This window comes from Penicillium rubens, assembly GCF_028828025.1.
Source record: "Penicillium rubens strain IBT 27055 chromosome Unknown utg000001l_segment0_segment0, whole genome shotgun sequence".
NCBI classification, from domain to species: Eukaryota; Fungi; Ascomycota; class Eurotiomycetes; order Eurotiales; family Aspergillaceae; genus Penicillium; species Penicillium rubens.
The window spans coordinates 4002843-4020514 of NW_026890599.1; the positions used below are offsets into that span (position 1 = coordinate 4002843).

The 17672-nt window shown below is 50.2% G+C and overlaps 8 protein-coding genes across 8 annotated transcripts; 3 read left to right on the forward strand and 5 right to left on the reverse strand.

Annotated features, from left to right (window-relative positions):
• Positions 1-265: 265 nt before the first annotated feature.
• N7525_001549 (Gfo/Idh/MocA family protein) lies at positions 266-1614 on the reverse strand (the record flags this gene model as incomplete). The annotated part of the gene is made up of 3 exons (XM_002557800.2): positions 266-1254; positions 1307-1440; positions 1499-1614. 3 exons carry the CDS (start codon positions 1612-1614, stop codon positions 266-268), a joined length of 1239 nt encoding a protein of 412 aa, XP_002557846.1.
• A 1127-nt stretch (positions 1615-2741) lies between these two features.
• On the forward strand, positions 2742-4724 carry N7525_001550 (uncharacterized protein; the record flags this gene model as incomplete). The annotated part of the gene is made up of 1 exon (XM_002557799.1): positions 2742-4724. The coding sequence occupies one exon, from the start codon at positions 2742-2744 to the stop codon at positions 4722-4724; it is 1983 nt and encodes a 660-aa protein (XP_002557845.1).
• A 238-nt stretch (positions 4725-4962) lies between these two features.
• Positions 4963-6226, forward strand: N7525_001551 (BSD domain-containing protein; the record flags this gene model as incomplete). Its single annotated transcript, XM_002557798.1, has 2 exons — positions 4963-5881; positions 5943-6226. 2 exons carry the CDS (start codon positions 4963-4965, stop codon positions 6224-6226), a joined length of 1203 nt encoding a protein of 400 aa, XP_002557844.1.
• Positions 6227-6760: 534 nt separating this feature from the next.
• Positions 6761-8914, reverse strand: N7525_001552 (RanGTP-binding protein; the record flags this gene model as incomplete). The annotated part of the gene is made up of 5 exons (XM_061211946.1): positions 6761-8489; positions 8542-8642; positions 8692-8749; positions 8805-8836; positions 8894-8914. The coding sequence occupies 5 exons, from the start codon at positions 8912-8914 to the stop codon at positions 6761-6763; spliced, it is 1941 nt and encodes a 646-aa protein (XP_061071172.1).
• A 453-nt stretch (positions 8915-9367) lies between these two features.
• N7525_001553 (translation termination factor GTPase eRF3) lies at positions 9368-11574 on the forward strand (the record flags this gene model as incomplete). The annotated part of the gene is made up of 2 exons (XM_002557796.2): positions 9368-11455; positions 11512-11574. 2 exons carry the CDS (start codon positions 9368-9370, stop codon positions 11572-11574), a joined length of 2151 nt encoding a protein of 716 aa, XP_002557842.2.
• A 425-nt stretch (positions 11575-11999) lies between these two features.
• On the reverse strand, positions 12000-12560 carry N7525_001554 (pre-rRNA-processing TSR2 family protein; the record flags this gene model as incomplete). Its single annotated transcript, XM_061211947.1, has 1 exon — positions 12000-12560. One exon carries the CDS (start codon positions 12558-12560, stop codon positions 12000-12002), a length of 561 nt encoding a protein of 186 aa, XP_061071173.1.
• A 510-nt stretch (positions 12561-13070) lies between these two features.
• N7525_001555 (uncharacterized protein) lies at positions 13071-14567 on the reverse strand (the record flags this gene model as incomplete). The annotated part of the gene is made up of 5 exons (XM_061211948.1): positions 13071-13264; positions 13313-13481; positions 13549-13874; positions 13917-14271; positions 14340-14567. The coding sequence occupies 5 exons, from the start codon at positions 14565-14567 to the stop codon at positions 13071-13073; spliced, it is 1272 nt and encodes a 423-aa protein (XP_061071174.1).
• Positions 14568-14832: 265 nt separating this feature from the next.
• N7525_001556 (uncharacterized protein) lies at positions 14833-16825 on the reverse strand (the record flags this gene model as incomplete). The annotated part of the gene is made up of 2 exons (XM_002557793.1): positions 14833-16713; positions 16775-16825. The coding sequence occupies 2 exons, from the start codon at positions 16823-16825 to the stop codon at positions 14833-14835; spliced, it is 1932 nt and encodes a 643-aa protein (XP_002557839.1).
• Between the last annotated feature and the right edge of the window lie 847 nt (positions 16826-17672).

Consider the following 17672-nt stretch of genomic DNA (forward strand, 5'->3'; position numbering starts at 1 on the left):
TAGCGACGGGTAAGGCTTTCTGTCTCTTCTTTCGATCTTTTTGAGGCTGATTGGCGTTAAGAACGATACACGATACCGTACGAGATATTTAATTTGAATATACATATGAAGCTCGGTGACAACAAAATGTGAGCGGAGAACAAAATGGTAAATCCTGGATAAAACAGATAGGATGTCAAAATCATCGACTCCCGGAACAGCGGCGAGGAAGAAAAGATCCTATAGGAATAAAAGAACAGCCAAAGTTGTGACTTTCGGCCGCCGATTATTTGAACGAACTGGTAGGCCGTGGACCGAGACCACTCTTTTCGTAGGCCATATCCAGCATCTTCATCTGGGCAATCGAGTCGCTTCTATCAACCCAGTGTTGGGTTTTCCGGCCCTTGATGCGGTTGACAAACTGCTCTAACTGGTGTCTGTAAGATATCCAGTAAGATTCACCAGGTAGGTCCGCAAAATCACCACCTGCTTCCTTGAAGGTGTATGCCTTCCGGGACGTTTTCTCCTCCCACTTCCGGATCACATTGCCTGTATCCTGGTCACGAATCTCATAAACATCTTTGATATCAATACGATGCCAGTAGAGCCCGTGTATAAAGCTATGGAGGGTCAACTCGCGCTTTTGAGCCTTGAGCTGTGATTCAGGGAGGCTCTTGTCTTCCACGATGATCTCCTTGTTGGTCACTGTGACATGCGATGGGCTCCAGAACGTGGGTCCCCTTAGAGTACTCGATGCCTCACCAATTCCACCGTTCGGGAAACGAAACTGGGCTCGGAAATCATAGTCGCATTTGTCGTGGATCCCATCGGTGTAGGCGTGCACCTCACAGTCCAGACACTCCTCAGGCTCAGCGTCGAAGAGAAGCCGCAGGGCAGCTAAATTGTAGGTTCCCATGGCCATCATACTGCCACCAGACAGCTCGTAGTTGAAGTGGCTATCGTCCTTGCTGGTTAGCCACCAGGGTATCATTGAGACGGCGTTTATGTGGACGACATTCGCCGGGTCGATCAAAGAGCGGAAGTATGACCAGGCTGGGAAGAAGCGACTGTGGAAAGCCTCCAGGAGGACGGGGGCATTGGGTTGAGAAAGCTCAGGTAGGCTGAAGAGAATCTCCGCCTCCGTGGAGTTTGACACGGAGGGCTTCTCAAGTAGAACATGCTTGCCAGCGCGAATGGCACGGACTGCCCATTCATAATGGAGGGAGTTTGGAAGGGGGATGAAGACACAGTCAATGTTAGGGTCATTTATAATATCTAGTCATATCAGTAAGTAGTTCACCTGGGGTTGCCGTTGGCGACGATTCACCCTCGTATGAGTCTCTGACTTCGGGAATGCCGTGCGACTTAGCAAAAGCCTCCGCCCTCTTACGGTCGCGAGCAGACACTGCCTGGATAATGACTTCCGGGTGGGATTTGGCTGGAGTAATCAAAGCGAGCTGTCTAGTTTTATATATCGTGTCAACGGGTTAAGCTTCTGGCATATGTATATTTCACATACGCGATGCCGGCAGCTCCCAAAATGCCGAATTTAAGAGCATCTTCCACCTTAGCAGCTTGCTGCGGCGGAATGAAAGCCTGGTAAATCCGACCAACCATGGATACCAAAGATGCCATGATGCTGCTTGACACCCCAGCCAGTACGTCAGTCAATGTTGCAGCAGATGATACCTTCATTAACTCACCTCGTAGAATCAGCTCAAGAGGATATAGAGAGAAAGAGGGAGTGTTAATATGTGTGAGAGAAAGAGCGTGAAGAGAACTTTATCAGAGAGGAATGAGAATATTGCGGCCTATCTGCCCAGTTGTCTCAGTCAATAACCGGTCTGTGCTCCCCAATGACCATGAACTAGCTTTATTCCTAAATAGATGATATTGCAGTGTTGCAGATGAGATACAGGATTTGCAATGTACTTTATATATGGACATGTACTCCGTACAAAAGTCAAATAATGTTTTAACCCGGGAGCCGCACCCGATTCGGGGGCTGGAGGCCGAGCCACTGCTCCCTCCCTGCCAGACGACGCGCGCAACCTGATATTCGGCATCATCAACATGCACTATCTGAATGTATTAGGAGTCAATATCTATGCTCATTGGAGGCGGAGGGACCCGGCAGAGCAAGGAGTGGCTGTACGGTACAATGCGCGTAAGCATGTTACTCTAGCAAGGCCCCTAGAGGTTCATTTCGCCTGTTTTAGATTCTCTACGAGTTATTATAAATCGGGGAATGAGATACCTTGCTTAACAGGGTCTAGCGTGTCCTGGAAAGACAGCTCAGGCTGCTACAGCATACAATATAGCACGATGATCTCTAGTTTCGGCTAATGTAGCATTATATGGCAGGCCTCTTCAACAGCCCGGCCGGGCTAGCTCAATCGGTAGAGCGTAAGACTCTTAATCTTAAGGCTGCGGGTTCGACCCCCGCGTTCGGCTATTCCTAAAACAAAACTTGAGATTTTTTTTTTCTTTGCTTTTTGCTTTTTTGCTCTGTTCTTTTTCCAATTTGAGGACCAGACAGTCCATATCGGAATAATTGCATTGTGCTTTATGTTCGTGTAATTACTGGACTTCATTGTTGAAGACATGGGTGGAAACTCTAACGTGCCGCACGAACCAAGTCGATATTAGCGACGCGTCGACGCGAATCGCCTCAGGCCATCTCTCCCCTAACGTCATGTCTTTTACATTTAGGCCCCAGTCCGATGTTTTGACTGTTTTGACCTTGAACCATTGCTGCTGCGATGAAAGAACTGCATGAATTTAGAAGCCTGCCAGATACTCCTCGAAATCAGTTCCGCACCCCAAGAAGACCGAATTCACGAGATCTTTCAACAACTGCCACGAGAAGCATCACCGCGCGGAACCGATCACCACAATCGTCGACATCGGCAAGCGCCCGCAAGCCAACATCGCTGTCACGAGTTCAGTCAACTCTCACGCAGATTGACTTTGTGACACAGCCCACACCTTCGAATGATGACCAGCTTGCCTATATCGACGAACCCGATCGTCGCGACGATACCCAAGACACAACTGAACGGCCAAATGTAAATGATGGTTCGGACAAGGTCTCGGAACATCTCCCCGCTCCACCAGTTCGGTCAGCTCGTACCTCGAAATTCAAGATGAGCGAACGAGGGCGTGCTTCGGAGGAACGCCCGCAGAAGCGGAGGAGCTCTGGTATCGCCGATCGAGATGCATACCGAAGTCGTGGGTCACGAAAGAGTGAGACCCCAAGGGCGAGTGTTCGTCCTAGGGGCGGGCGAAAATCTCTGGAGAAGTCAGCGGGAAAGCGGGACAAAACGTTAACTCAGATGGACTTTGTACGACGTTATATTACCATCGATGACGATGACGACGACGTGGACATGGGATATATCCAGCCGACACCGCAGAAGAAGGGCATACAAGATGAACAGACAGAGCACACGCCCAAGGTGGAACAGCAGCCTACGAAGCGTCCGACCTCGATCAAACGAAAGCGCAGATCTCTGGAAGAAGAGCTGGATCTGTCTACCGGGGAACCTATATCTCAACAAGAAGAAGCTCAAGAGTCAAATCCCAGAAGCGGAGGTGAAGACACGCGGGCCCCTGCAGCTCCTGTTACACCGCGGAAGCTTCAGACGCGCGAGATACCTTCTTCACAGACGCCCGAAAGCCCTGGTCTCGCTATTATAACCTCATCCCAATTTCGCAGCGCTACTCGCTCTCCTTCAAAACGGAAACCCTTAGACCCCACGAATAATCCCATGCGACCTATCAAAGAAGAACCCCCGGAGGTTCGGCGAGTGGTCGAGGACTCACAAGACCCTGGAGGTGAATCTTTACCACGGCCACCAACATTTGATTCTCCAAGCAACTATAACAATTTCATCCATCCTGATCCAACTACTACTGAGGAGTTCCCTTCCTCTGCACCTCCAACAGAGTCAACTTCCCAGGAATATGCCACCGAAGCAAATGTGTCCTCGACAAGTGAACCCACCAGGAGGGAGAGGACTGTCGTGTATGAAACGGATGGGGACTCAGAATATGGGGACTTCGAGGACAACCTCAATGGAGGTTCCGTGACACCATCTCCTCAAAAGCCACACCGAGCGATTGGTCCACAGGACGTGTTACAGGCGACCCAACATAGCACAGAGTCACCCAAGGATGATTCCCAGGAACTTCCTCTACCCGCTGTGCAATCGAGCCCTGGATTGGATGATGCCCCTCCATCCGAAGGTCCAATGTCTGATGCCTCGATATGCTATCAGAGAATGCACGCAGCTACACAATTCCCGCACGAGCCAATCCCAACGCTGAATACGCAGAAGATGTCTGAGCTTTTCCCCAACGGAGGCAGTAGCCAGTACACAAATTTGGAGGGATGGAGGCCTTCTGTCCGAAAACCGGCACTGGGGCCATTTTCGCAGACACAGGAACAGAGCCAGGAAGGCGATAAAGAGTCTACTGAAATGGTTCCCGAGTCGTCGCCCATACGTGAAAGAGAACGTGGAATTGAGTCAGGCGATAATTCGTTCCAACGACCTCGTGTTCCTGGCTCAGTGGTCCAAGTTGAGTCCTCGCAGGCGGTGGATCGAGATCCTCAATGGCAAGGCAGAGTCCTTTCTCGGAGCCAGCTTCTCACATCGAGCGTCATGGAGAGCATTCCACTCCCGAATTTTTGGATGGGGAGTCAGGATAGTGTAGGAGAGCCTTATAGTTTACCTGAAGGATGACATTGTTTCCGAAGTCACCGTTCAATGGATTACGATTTATGAACACCAAAGATATTATTAAATATGAATGTTATACAAAATTATCTTGGATTTACCGAGCGCTGTGTTTATACGACGTGCATTGTCGTGTAGTTAATTTTGATGATCGTCGCAAGCGGGGCGGTCGGCCCATGGACGAACGCGGAGCTGCAACCTTGTGCTTCGTCCATTCTCTTTTCCCTCTTGCAACTTCCCCATCATGGATATCGCCTACGATCACATCCAGGAGGAGGCGTTCTCCCACAAAGAGGGTCCCCCCTCCGACTCCAAGCCCCAGGAGTCCAACGCCAATCTCAACGATGAGCTACAGGAGACCTTCCGTGCCTTCTCCGCCAGTCCGTGGGGCTCCCGAATTGGAGGACTATGGGACAATGTACGCAAGCAGGGAGAAACATACTACGAGGGTGCTCGCCAGGAGTATGCGGCCGCCAGCGAGGAAGCCGTGAAAGGATTTTCAGACCTTAGGGAAACAATCGCCGACCGGACAAAGGGGCTGTCTCTCAGCACAGCTGCTTTGACGGGCAGTGGCGACGGACAAAGTGACGACACCGCCACACCCAAGGCTGCCGCAGAAGGAGCAGAATCTAGCGATAAGGGACAAAGTGAAGGCGCTGGCGCCAGCGGTGAAAGCTTTATTAGCCGTTTGAAGGCGGAAGCCGCTCGGCGGCTGAAGGAGATTGAAAAGGCAGAGGAAGCAGCCGATGAAGCGATCCTGCGATTTGGAATGAACATCGGCCAGAAGCTGCGTGAGGCCGTGAGCATTTTGCCGCCCGATACGGATGAGGCTGGCAAGCTTCTCTTCGAGAGCAAGGATGCCGAGGGAAAGCGGGTCATTCATGCGACACGGTTCGAGGCACAGCTGCACGTTATTCATTCGAACTTGGAAAGCTTCAGCAAGGATCCGGTCAGCGACGAGTGGCCTTCGTTCAAAAAGGAGTTCAACGTCGAAGTTAAGACGGATGAGATCGCTGCCGATTTGGAGAAATACCCCGAGCTCCGTTCGGCCATGGAGAAGCTCGTGCCGGAGAAGGTGGAATACGGGGAATTCTGGACTCGTTACTATTTCCTGCGTCTCGTCGTGGAGACCGAGGAGAAGAAGCGCAAGGAACTTTTGAAGGGTATATTGAACCCATCAATCTGGTGATTCTGTTTCCTGTTCTAACCAGTTCTACTCTACAGGTGCCAATGCCGAAGACGAAGAAGAAGTCGGCTGGGACGACGACTCTGATTCTGAGTCTCAATCTCCCTCTACTCCACAGGTCCGCTCCGGTTCCCAGACTCTCGCTCCCGCCAAAGAAACCCAGAAAGCTGAGCCTCGCCGATCAAACGACCTACAATCTCAGGCCGACAGCGAATCAAGCTACGATGTTGTCAGTGGCACCGCTAGCCGCGCACCTGGTAGTCCCAAGGAAAAGAGTCCTACCGCAGCGAAGGCGGATGACAGCGATGAAGATTGGGAGTAATTCCCTATCTCTTTTCAAGGATGCATCGGCAAGATGATCCAAGTTGGTTCCGAGGACGCCTGTCTATACCATATACCCCCAAAGAGCGTGGTCTTGCTACTGCGTGCGCCAGCTTAAACACGGCCAATTGCCCCTGAAGAATCTGCTTTGGTTGGAGTTTAGGAATGTCGGGTCTTTTTATTTTTGGCGTTTCGGGCTTTTTCCTCTCCTTCTATTCCCAGCTCTGTTTTCTGCAACTTGCTTTCAGCGAGCGATTTTATCTGTCTATGCGGTTGATATCTGAATACACGTCATTCCTTCTATCTACATAGTATCTTAACACGGGGAATCTGAGTATCTAAGCTCCTAAGTAGACCATTAGCCCACATTCGAGGGCGGCTATGGATGATGACATCCGCCGAACAATTTGACATCTAGTGAAGGATTCGTCTGTAAAGTAGAGGCAAAAAGAGAACAATCTTGTAATGCACTCGCTATCTCATAATCATGATCATAATACATGTACAAGGCATGAATTTCCCATTCATTTCTCATTCAATCTGCCCTGCCAGACCCCACATCTCCATCATCCAGAGACCTACCTATCTTTTTCGAAAGGGGCGACTCAGTATACGCAGGCCTCATACCACGCTGACCAACCGGACGTATATTCGGCGAGCCTTTGCGCACCGGTGTCTCCGGCGTACTCTCTCTAGAACGAAGATGGAAACCCTGCGGGCGCCCACTAGGCGAGTAAGGATCGCCGCCATATTGGTTGGGGCTACCGGGCTCCCAGCCGTACTGGTAATCCTCGCCGCGGTGTTTGACAGGGCTTTCATTGTAGGGGTCCCAGCCAACGCGACGGCGGGCCTCGGAACGGAGCCGCTGGCGGTGCTGTTCGTCGCCGCCAGCGCCGGTGGTGGACGATTCTTCCAGGAAGAAGTTGAGGAGCTCGTCGCTGATGGATAAGTGAGACTGCTGCTGGAATTGTTGAAGGGATGTTAGGCGGAGGAGGGTTTCGAGGAGGGATAGGGAGGTGCGGATGTTCTCGAAGTGAGGGTTGGAGACTGTTGTTGTGGCGGCGGCGGACGAGAATGACTGATTTAGGGGAGACGGGGAGTGGGACGGATGACCCTTCTCATTAAGCGATAGCTTGGCCATCATATTTGGGTCGATGGAGGGCTCGGTTGGGGATGACTCGGGGTTTTCAGCTTCCGACTCGGTATCGGAGCTTTCGTCTTCGTTATAGACCTCGAATGCGATCCATTCTGGATCCAATCCGGGAGGCAGACGCCATTCTTCGGGTATGGAGTCTTCATGTAAATGATCGAAACTGCTTGTTTCCCGATTGTACTCTCCGTTCAGCTGTGCATCAAGTTGAGCTTGCTCCTCGTCCTCTGGTTCCTCCTCGGATTCTGCTTGAAAGTCCTCCTCTACCTCCTCGCGTTCCATCATGCGCCGTGGCGGGAGGGCATTTAGGTCCCGTTTCAACAGCAGCACCGGGTTGTTTGTTTCGCCCTCTGTGCTGATATTGAGGATCCTCCCGGTGTCTGCGTAGAAGATTTTTGAAATTTGATGAATAGGAAGAATCTCCCGGATTCCTGCCGTGGAAACGCCTTCGTAGCTTTGGGGCTGTGGATCATTTTCGTCGATTGTGTGGACTCGGCCATCATCTAGGTCTTCAATGATCAGGACTTGATAAGCGTACTCATCAGCCCCCGCTGGTCCTGGAAGCTTCGTTCGTGGGCGTTGGCCTGGAGACTGCAATGAAGCTATTGGAACGCGACGCAGCTTCAAACGTGCCTTGTGCATGACTTCCTTCCATGTGGCCTCGCGGACAGATTCTTCATCATGGGGTCGCAAGTGACTGGCAAATAGCATGTACATCGATAAGGTAAAAGTCGGCCCTACTTGGACTGCTTGAGATGGGGACATTGAATATTGTGTATCCCCTGCTGTGAGAAATGTGCTGGCTTGGAGGAGCCGGGATGGCGACACCGTTGCGGGCAAGTTAGTGGATAACTTAGCCCCAGAGGTAGTGATGGCCAGATTCATCAGTGGCACCGCGTCTTCAATTCGAGCCAACAGCTTCTTGATATCTTTGATAATAAGCTTGATCTCTTTCTCACTGCTCGCCTGGTCTTTGGACGATCTTGCTCCTTTGCGTCTCAATTCTTCAGATGCTGCGGCTTTTCCAAGCCGCTGTCCTAGAGCCTGAATGTCCCACCTCAGAGACTTCGTGAGCGCGACGGCAGATTCCAATGACGTATTTCCTCGAGCAGCACTAGACCAATTATGAGCTTTCTGGTTATCCAACCCAGTGTCGTGTGACTCACATCAACTCAATCATGTCAATAGCTGGAGCTATAACCTGTATCTTGCTTTCTAGGCGTTGTTGTGAAGAGACTAGCTCATCTCGGTCTTCGCTGTTGACATTCTGAACTGATCAGCGCTGACTTCTTCCTGCAGTCGAAAAGAAAACTAACTTTGAGCAAGCGCGAAGACTGGCGCATTGCATAACTGGCGGTTATCGCAATTCCCGACCTGCATGACAGCTTTTAGCATTGAATGATGTCGTTCTCGATGTTATCAAGCATACCGAATAGCATAATTCATTGCCTGTCGGGTGAGCTGTATGTAATGAACGATTAGCTCCTTGCCACACGCCCAGTAGTGTATAAGACAAACCCCAGTTAGAAAAGTATCCATAGTGATTCAAGTTAAAGGCCAATGGCCCTTGAATTTGTAGGGTAGATCGTATTGACGGGCGATATAAAAGGCCCCTGAGCAATAAACCACCGGACATGGAGGGGTGCTTATCGATAAGAGAATGAAAGCTCAAAGAAGTTAAAAAACTGCCCGCCACTTGTGCTTTTCACCTTAGAAGAGAGACAACGTAGTGAGATCTGACAATTAGAAAAAGTCATAGTCATAAGCAAACAGAATGATTTCCAAAAAAAAGGTCATTCACTTTCTCACACACAACAGAGGAAGACTATTCAATATCATATCACGTGAAAAAAATTATCGCGGGGTCTTAGTCATTCACCTGTGCAAAATCAAAAGGCACCGGGGCCCCTCTTATTGACCCAACCTGTATCTGTCCAAATCCGTATTGGTTTGGTATTTTCGTGTTAATTCGACCTTGGATCTTATTTCACGATGTCAAACCAAACACCTGAATCCTGGGAGGATGAGCTTTCCCGACAGGCTGAGGGCGTCAACCTGAACGCACAATCTCGCCCCCAGCCCCAGGCACCCTCATTCCAACCCGGCGCCGCCTCTTTCACGCCTGGAGCCTCTTCCTTCGTCCCCGGACAGCCATACCAACAGTATGCTGGCTATCCCCAGCAGGGATACCCTCAGTACGGCCAACAACAGGCCCATGGTGGATACCAGCAAGCCTACGGTCAATACAACGCCTATGCCCAGCAGCCTGGTGGCTTCGGCCAGTACAACAATGGACAGCAGCAATACGGTGGCTACAACCAGCAACCTCGTCAGAATGCGCCTGTAGCGGCACAACAGCAACCTCGGGCTGCAGCACCGGCTCAGTCCGCTCCCAAGCCCGCATCGAATGCCGCCCCGCCCAAGACTAAGGTTCTGTCTATCGGCGCCACCTCCTCCAGTACTGCCCCCAAGACCAAGGTCCTTTCGATCGGCACTCCTACCCCGGCAGCCAAGCCTGCTGACAAGCCTGCTGATACCACCCCTAAGGAGGCCAACGGTGATACTAAGGGCACCGCGGCTGCTGAGGCAGGCTCAAAGGTGGCGGCCACCAAGGGCCTTGACAAGACCGACAAGGCCGCTGCTACTGGCAAGTCTTCTCCCACGCCATCTTCTGGTCGCTCTAGCCCCGGACGTTCCAGTCCTGCCCGCGGCGAGGCAGCCAAGCAAGCTCGCGAGGCCAATGCCGTCGCAAAGGCACAGCAGGCTGATGTTGATGATGCAACTCTGAAGGAAATTTACGGTGAGCGGAGAGAGCACGTCAACGTCGTCTTCATCGGTCACGTTGATGCTGGCAAGTCCACCCTGGGAGGTTCCCTCCTGCATGCCACCGGCATGGTCGATGAGCGTACACTGGAAAAATACAAGAAGGAGGCCAAGGACGCTGGTCGAGAGACCTGGTACCTCTCGTGGGCTCTTGATCTGACCCAGGAGGAACGTTCCAAGGGTAAGACAGTCGAGGTTGGCCGTGCCTTCTTCAAGGTCAACATCCCCCACCCGGAGGGTGATATCGAGCGTCAATTCTCCATCTTGGATGCGCCTGGTCACAAGTCCTACGTTCCTCACATGATTGGTGGTGCGTCCCAGGCTGATCTCGGTTGTTTGGTTATCTCAGCTCGTAAGGGTGAGTACGAGACTGGATTCGAGAAAGGTGGCCAGACTCGCGAGCACGCACTTCTTGCGCGCAACACTGGAGTTAGCAAGTTGGTGCTTGTTGTGAACAAGATGGACGACCCCACCGTCGAATGGAGCAAGGCCCGGTTCGATGAATGTACCATCAAGGTCACCAAGTTCCTGGAAGCTCTGGGCTACAAGAAGTCGGACATCTTCTGCATGCCTATCTCTGCCCAGCGCACTATCGGTATCAAGGACCGAATTCCCAAAGATGTGTGCGATTGGTACGACGGTCCGTCCCTGCTTGAGTACCTGACTGCGTTCGAACTCCCTGAGCGTAAGGTCAACGCGCCTTTCATGATGCCAATCAGCGCCAAGTACCGTGACATGGGTACCATGGCAGAGGGTCGCATTGAGTCCGGTATCATTAAGAAGAACGGTACTTATCTCATGATGCCTAACCGCGAGGAGGTTCAGATCTCTGCGATGTACGGTGAAACAGAAGAGGAGATCCCGACTGCCAAGGTTGGTGATCAGATTCGTCTGCGTCTCCGTGGTATTGAAGAGGAGGATTTCTTCCCCGGTTTCGTGCTCTGCTCACCTAAGCGCCCGGTCCACTGCGTGTCTGCTTTCGAGGCTAAGATTCGTATCTTGGACCTGAAGAACATTCTGACCGCCGGTTTCAACTGTGTCCTGCATGTTCACTCCGCTGTTGAGGAGGTTACCTTCGCCTCCCTAATTCACAAGCTCGAGCCCGGCACCGGCCGCAAGAGCAAGCGCCCTCCCCAGTTCGCCAGCAAGGGCCAGACCATTATTGCCCGTCTCGAGGTTACCAGCACTGCTGGTGCGGTTTGTGTTGAGACGTACGATGAATACAACCAATTAGGTCGTTTCACCCTGCGTGACCAGGTATGTCTTCTTCGCACTACTAATATTTTATTCATCTGCTAACCTATCGCTTTTAGGGTCAAACCATTGCTATTGGTATGATCACCAAGCTCATCACTTCCGAGACCGAGGCCCAGTAAAGTGCTTTTGCCACCGAGGATACCTGAATGTCCATATTCTCAAAAGTACAACCACCAAAAAATAACGATGTCAGCGATGTGCTTGCGAGAACCTCTGAACAGGGAGGTACGGGTGGGCAGAGGTCGCCTAATGATACCACAGACAGTCCGCAACTGACGATGATGAACATTTCCTTTTCCACGTTCTTTTCTTTACATAGACTTTGCTGTATCTATGAATCCAAGCGGTTGAAACGTGTACGGGTTCTTGGGTTATCTCCAGCCACATAGAGGGTAGCACACGCAAGCCAGATCTGACAGACGATCAGTTCTTGGTAATATATGCGTCGTAACATGTAACTAGAAAAGGATATCTATCCAAGGTCTTCCTGTTATCACCAAAGCGAACGGGAAATAAAACAAACATATTCAACAAAAGCCCAAATCTACCTCTTCTTTCCAACAACCTTCGTAAACCCATCATCATCAACCTCAGGCTCAGCCCGCTCCCTAGGAGCCCGCACCAAGTTCGGTGCATCACCCATCTCAACATCCCCTTCCTCACTCTCATCCGTCTCCTGATCTTCGTCCGCAGCCTCAACCCTCTGGAACTGGCCCACAGCAGAGCGATTCTGACTCTTCTTCTGGAATTTCTCCAACATCTGCTGGATAGTGCCGAACTCCCCGCGATCCGTCTGCGCCTTCAGCTCCATGATCAGATCGGCAACGTCCGCAGCGCTCTCGTCGTCCACCGCCACGTCAAACTCGTCGTTCATCACTTGAATAAGCACTTCCTCCAGGTCCACGGCGTCGGTCTCGGGTCGATCGGCCAGCATGTCGGAAATTGCACCGCAAAGCCAGTCCCGCTTTTCGCTTGAGTTCGGGCCGCCCCAGTTTGACTGCACGGCTAGTGAGAGCGCCGGCCAATTGTTGAGTGTGAGGGTGATGGCTAGGTCAAGGTGAGAGGCGGCGTCTGTGGCCGGTTGAATCGTTGAAGGTGTCGACATTTTGGTGGGATATGTTTATATGGTTGTTGGACCTGGCGTGGGGTTGCGATTCTTTTTTGTGTAGGTTGAGTACCCCTCGGGCTTGGTGGAGAAAGATTTTTGCTGGTGGAGTGGGCAAGCTTGGTTTGGGTGGTAGTGATGGAAACCGGCGAACTGTCTTCTTTCGAGCTTCTCCGCGATCAGTGTATAGTAGTACAATTGGGTTCTCTTAATGCTATGTTATGTACCTTGAAATTTTTAAAAGTAAGATCCGATTAGATATGATAAGGTCATGTGACCACACCTCTTGGCACTATTCGGTCCAGTCTGACTTCTCTCTACTCTACTTATATGGTGACCCAATCAGTGTTTCGGGCTTCTTGTCAACCCAGTCCTCGTTCGACTGGATGTTTTCTCCCTAATGCATGCCTTGCTTTCATTTGGGCTTTATTCAATTTCACTTCCTTGTCATTTAGCCTACCATTCGCCGGGTTTGACGGAATAATCGCTGAACAAAGATAGAAGACAGCCTCATATTTGCGGATAATCGTTATGAAGCCATGGATCCTGTAGTAGCTCCTTCGCCGTACTTCGCTCTTCGGGTTTCCATTTGATCATCCGGTTGACGAAGCTAATAAACATCCTTTTTTCTTCCCCATCAAACTTGGAGATAGTGCTTTCAAAGCTAAAGTCACTAGGGATAAGGTCTTCCTTTTTCAGTGTTCCTAAAATATATTAGTTATATAAGATGTTTAATTGAAAGACTCACTTACCAGCAGCCGTATAGAACATCGGTGTCCTCTTACCGCGGCGAACGAAGTCTTTAGGGGCAGGACCCAAAAGCGACGTTATATACGAAAGATGCGTTTCATCATCATAGAAGTCAGCGGTGCGTGGATCAACTGATTCAAATAATGTTCGTCCTTCTAGAAAATCCCATAGCTTCATTCAATAGTTAGTTGTCTGTGCTAGTATGTTAGGATGGGGGTGGGGGGAAGACACTATATACCATAACTCCCAGACTCCATATATCAGCACTATACGCGTACCCTCTGTCAAGGATGACCTCTGGCGCACGATATACCTCCGCCTGGATACAGCCATCTTGAAGAATATCGCCATCGCCTTGGACTGCTAGGTCAAAGTCGACGACTTCAATCAGTCCGATGATGTCCTTCAGCGGTCCATATTCCTTACGGGATAGATAGATGATGCGTCCATCGTTGCAATGCTTCTGAGGTAGTGGGTTTTCAAACTCATCTCGAGCATTCTGGGATAAGAGCTCACGGTCTTCTAGTCGTACCATGATGTTATCCGGTTTTAAGTCTGTTGCTTCTGAATGAGAACCATATTGTTAAGACAAATAAGAATTCTTACCGGTATGAATGATATGACATTCAGTGTGGAGATAATCAAGCGCTTGGAGTATTTCTTGGAGGATTATTTTGAAAATCTCCGGTGGCATCACGCGATCTTGCCATCGTTGACAATATTTCCCCAGTGACTCACGTAAAGGTTCGAAGACGAGACATACATGGCTCCCTGAGATTCCCTGGACAGAAAACGAGTCAAGCAATTTTCGAACGAAACGCCAACCCTCATGTTGACGGTTCGCTCTCGTTATATACCGCATAACCTCTAGCTCAACGCTACTAGCAGTTTTCCGTGCGTGGGAATTATTGGAGTTGATTTTAAGAGCCACGTATCGCTCGTTCGACCAGCGCCACCTAAACTGTTAATATGTACCTTAAAGTGTGATTAGGCCAATACGAACTGGTGTAGGTCCCTTGCAAGCCACACACTCGATCTGCTTCCGTGGCCAAGCTTCGTCGCAATTTGATACCGGTCATTAAGAATTTCACCGATCCGGGCCGGATAAAAATAGGCTGGTTCGTAGTAGGGAGAGTTCTCCTCTTCAATCAGCAAGGACGGGTCGATTCGGGATGGAAGGGCGGACGACAATGCCCAGGGCGACTGGCGAAACGCCTTGAAGGGACGCGTGAGAATATTAGGAATATTCCGCGTCATTATTCTGCAGGAAGCCAAAAAGTGTGACACAGGTTCATATGGCCTTTATAGAGAGAAGGGTGTAGTCCGAACTTCGAGCTTCGAATATGGCTAGTTTGGGATCCCGTAGGTTCGCGCCGTGAGCGGGGCGCGGTTAAGGATTGGCTGGCCAGTCACATTATGTCTTGTGCATTAGCGCAACTCTAAAAATATGGTTCCAATCTCTAGTATCGCTGCTTGTTTTTCATGTTATTGTATGAACTATACTTGGCAGACCGAATTTTCTTTAGGCGACTGAACTAAGCCAGGTTTCCACCCGATCTCTACTTGTAGCAGCAAGCCCTTGCGACTCTTGATCACCAGCCGCATCAGCTTCCTCGTCACTTTCGTCTTCATCCCATATTTCTTTAAGCCAATCGTCTTCATATATAGTCTCTGGAGGTATACCCTCCCCATTGATAAAGAACCAGCGGAAGATATCCAGTGAAGCTTCTCGAGAGGCCATTTGATCAAGTTCCTTCTTCTGAAATGTTTTGGGTTCCCTGACATCCACGAGGTCGGTAGGATATTCGGTGATCGTTGAAATAGGTGTCGTTGAAAATCCATAGTCCTGAAAACCCGCACCGTCTTCTGGGTCCCAGTTCCAATGGTGGTACTGGTACTCATGTCGATTGCATCTTAAGTGTGAAGTCACGCGAAGGGCGCAATCTTTAGTTTTAGAGGCTCCACAGGGTGCCCAGGGTGTGCAGGGTCTGGTGCGATAGCCTAAGTCGTCGCCCTCCTTTGGGGGGAGGTGGAGCAAGCGCCATACGTCTGGCCTTGAAATGTATTCCGCATTCACACACGTATATGGCCCTGAGCCTGCAGTATCCATAAAGCTTTGAGGACAACCAGTCCAGGGAAAGGCAAGTGCGTCAAGAGGAGGCCTTCCTCTTCTCACCTTTTGAATGATTTTTGGGGCTAACCCGCTTGCCGCTGCCCCAATCCAGAGAGCACTGATATTTGGTCGACGTATGGCACCCATTAAAGCAAGCATTTCGTAATCATGGTTAACCGTGCCAGAAGTTCCACTTAATACCTCGTTAAGAAGCGGATGCAACCAGGGACCCACGAGATTACAAGGAACTTCGAGTTCCCAGAATGATCCGCAAAGAGTCGACATCACTACTTCCGGACTGCAGCTCAGTGTCATATAGTAGGGCAGCTCTTTGATTAAACTTGGCCATAGCAACAAAATTGAAGCTGTGGGCAGTTTACCACCAGTTGCACTTAGAAATGGTAGTTGGACAGTCGAGCCATAGTATTGATGCGTTGGAAACGTGATGGCTGCCATAAGAGCGATAGGCAATTGGCTACCTAGTCCATGAAAACGCGCAAACTCCGTGAGCGCATCAAACGCTTGTTCTGAAGTTAAAGGAGAGCACATTAGAGCCGGCGAATATCTCTTCTGTTTGATTTTGAAGCGTGTTTGACACGTGCGGGACACGGCCCACGGTGCGAAGAATTCGCCTTCAGGAGTTTGTTTCACTGTCGCTTTCCACCCTTCATGTTGAGCGAGTATCGCAAACCACCATCGAGTCACATTCTCATCCGCTTCCCCAACGTCAAGGGTATATGTCTCTGGGAAATTGCAAAAGCTTTCACCATCGGTCTCAGAGCCTATATACTGCATACTAGCTCCCTCCCCTTGTATTTCCACGAGCCGCGCAGAGAGAATATAACACCATGCAACTGTGAGAATTCCTAGGTAGTTGGGACCGGTGCGACTCTCTTCTGTTGTGCCAATCCAAGAACTGAAGACTCCCCCACAAAAGCTGTAGGGAATAGCAACACCGGTGCCAATCTTTAGAAGGGCAGAATGTGTAATTTCTTCCTCGATCATGTCGCAGTTCGAGTTTCCTACCAATGTCCAAGTAGAAGAGGCTTGCATACAAAGCACAAGAACCGGAGAGACTCCATAAGGGCGTACATAGATCTTTCTGGGCCGGCCTTGGAATTTAGGTATTTTATGGAGGGTGTGGTGGGGGTTTGCATACGCTGGAGTCAAGCCATCATCCCGATAGGCGCAGGCTAGTGATGCGAGCCGATACCAATACTCCCGGCTCTTGTCCAGCGTCTCATCAACTTGGCATTTCTGAGGCTGGAGGATGTTGCGATTCTCGGTAATCTGGAACCAGGCAAGACAAATTAGCGCGTATTTCTTTCAGGAAAAAATTACAAGAACCAACCGAGGAAAACCGTGGTGGATTTGAGGCGACTGAGCATCGTGTTGAGAACATTGAAGAGTGAGGAATAGACTTCCTTGCGTCCGAAGTTTGAAGAAGAATGGGAGAGGAGAGAACAAGGGGTTTTTATCTTGTTCTGAGGCTGATATGGCTCAGGTTTACGTTAGTATATTTATCTAGCACAGCCACAACCTACCCGCTGGGATCCCAGACCGACCTAGCTCAGGATCATACGCGCTCTAGGATGTCCTATAGCTTGTAGCTAATGAGAGCCGATACTTGTTGGGGGTACGAGAACAAGAAGCAGAGTGGAAAGCCTGTGTTCGATAGACTAACCACAGATCGCGTGACCAGGCTCCAACAGAAAACCGAGTGTCCCTCATTCCAGTGAAGCCTCCCTCCCCGAACCCCCCAACTTGGAACTTCGCTCCTGTGAAAATGCCTGTTTCTGAGGACTAGGTCATATCGGCTTTGGGAGTTCTTCTCAATTCCTCGAAGAAAATACTCCATGCCCATTGTGAGGGTTTAGCCCTATTGACTTTTTTTCCACGGTTCTTGGTCATATATGATATGAAGCTCTGATTTTAGAACGGCCTTGATCTTCAAGTGTTGGGCCTCCGCCGAGTCATTGTTTAGCGACATCCTACTTGTTACATTATTAACTAGTAACGTCTAATAAGTTAGCTGGTCATGAAACAAGTATCGAGAATACTATCTCTATATGTTGTGATTTTGCATCCTCCCAATCACAAAGCGGCTCGAGCATATCTAGAACTGACAATCGTAACGCATGCATGCATCTAGGTATCTGAGTCTACTCAGGGGGGAGTATTTTACTAGAAGATTTTACTAGGACTCCTTGAAATATCTCCCAACCCACCCATACAAGAGTGCAACTTCT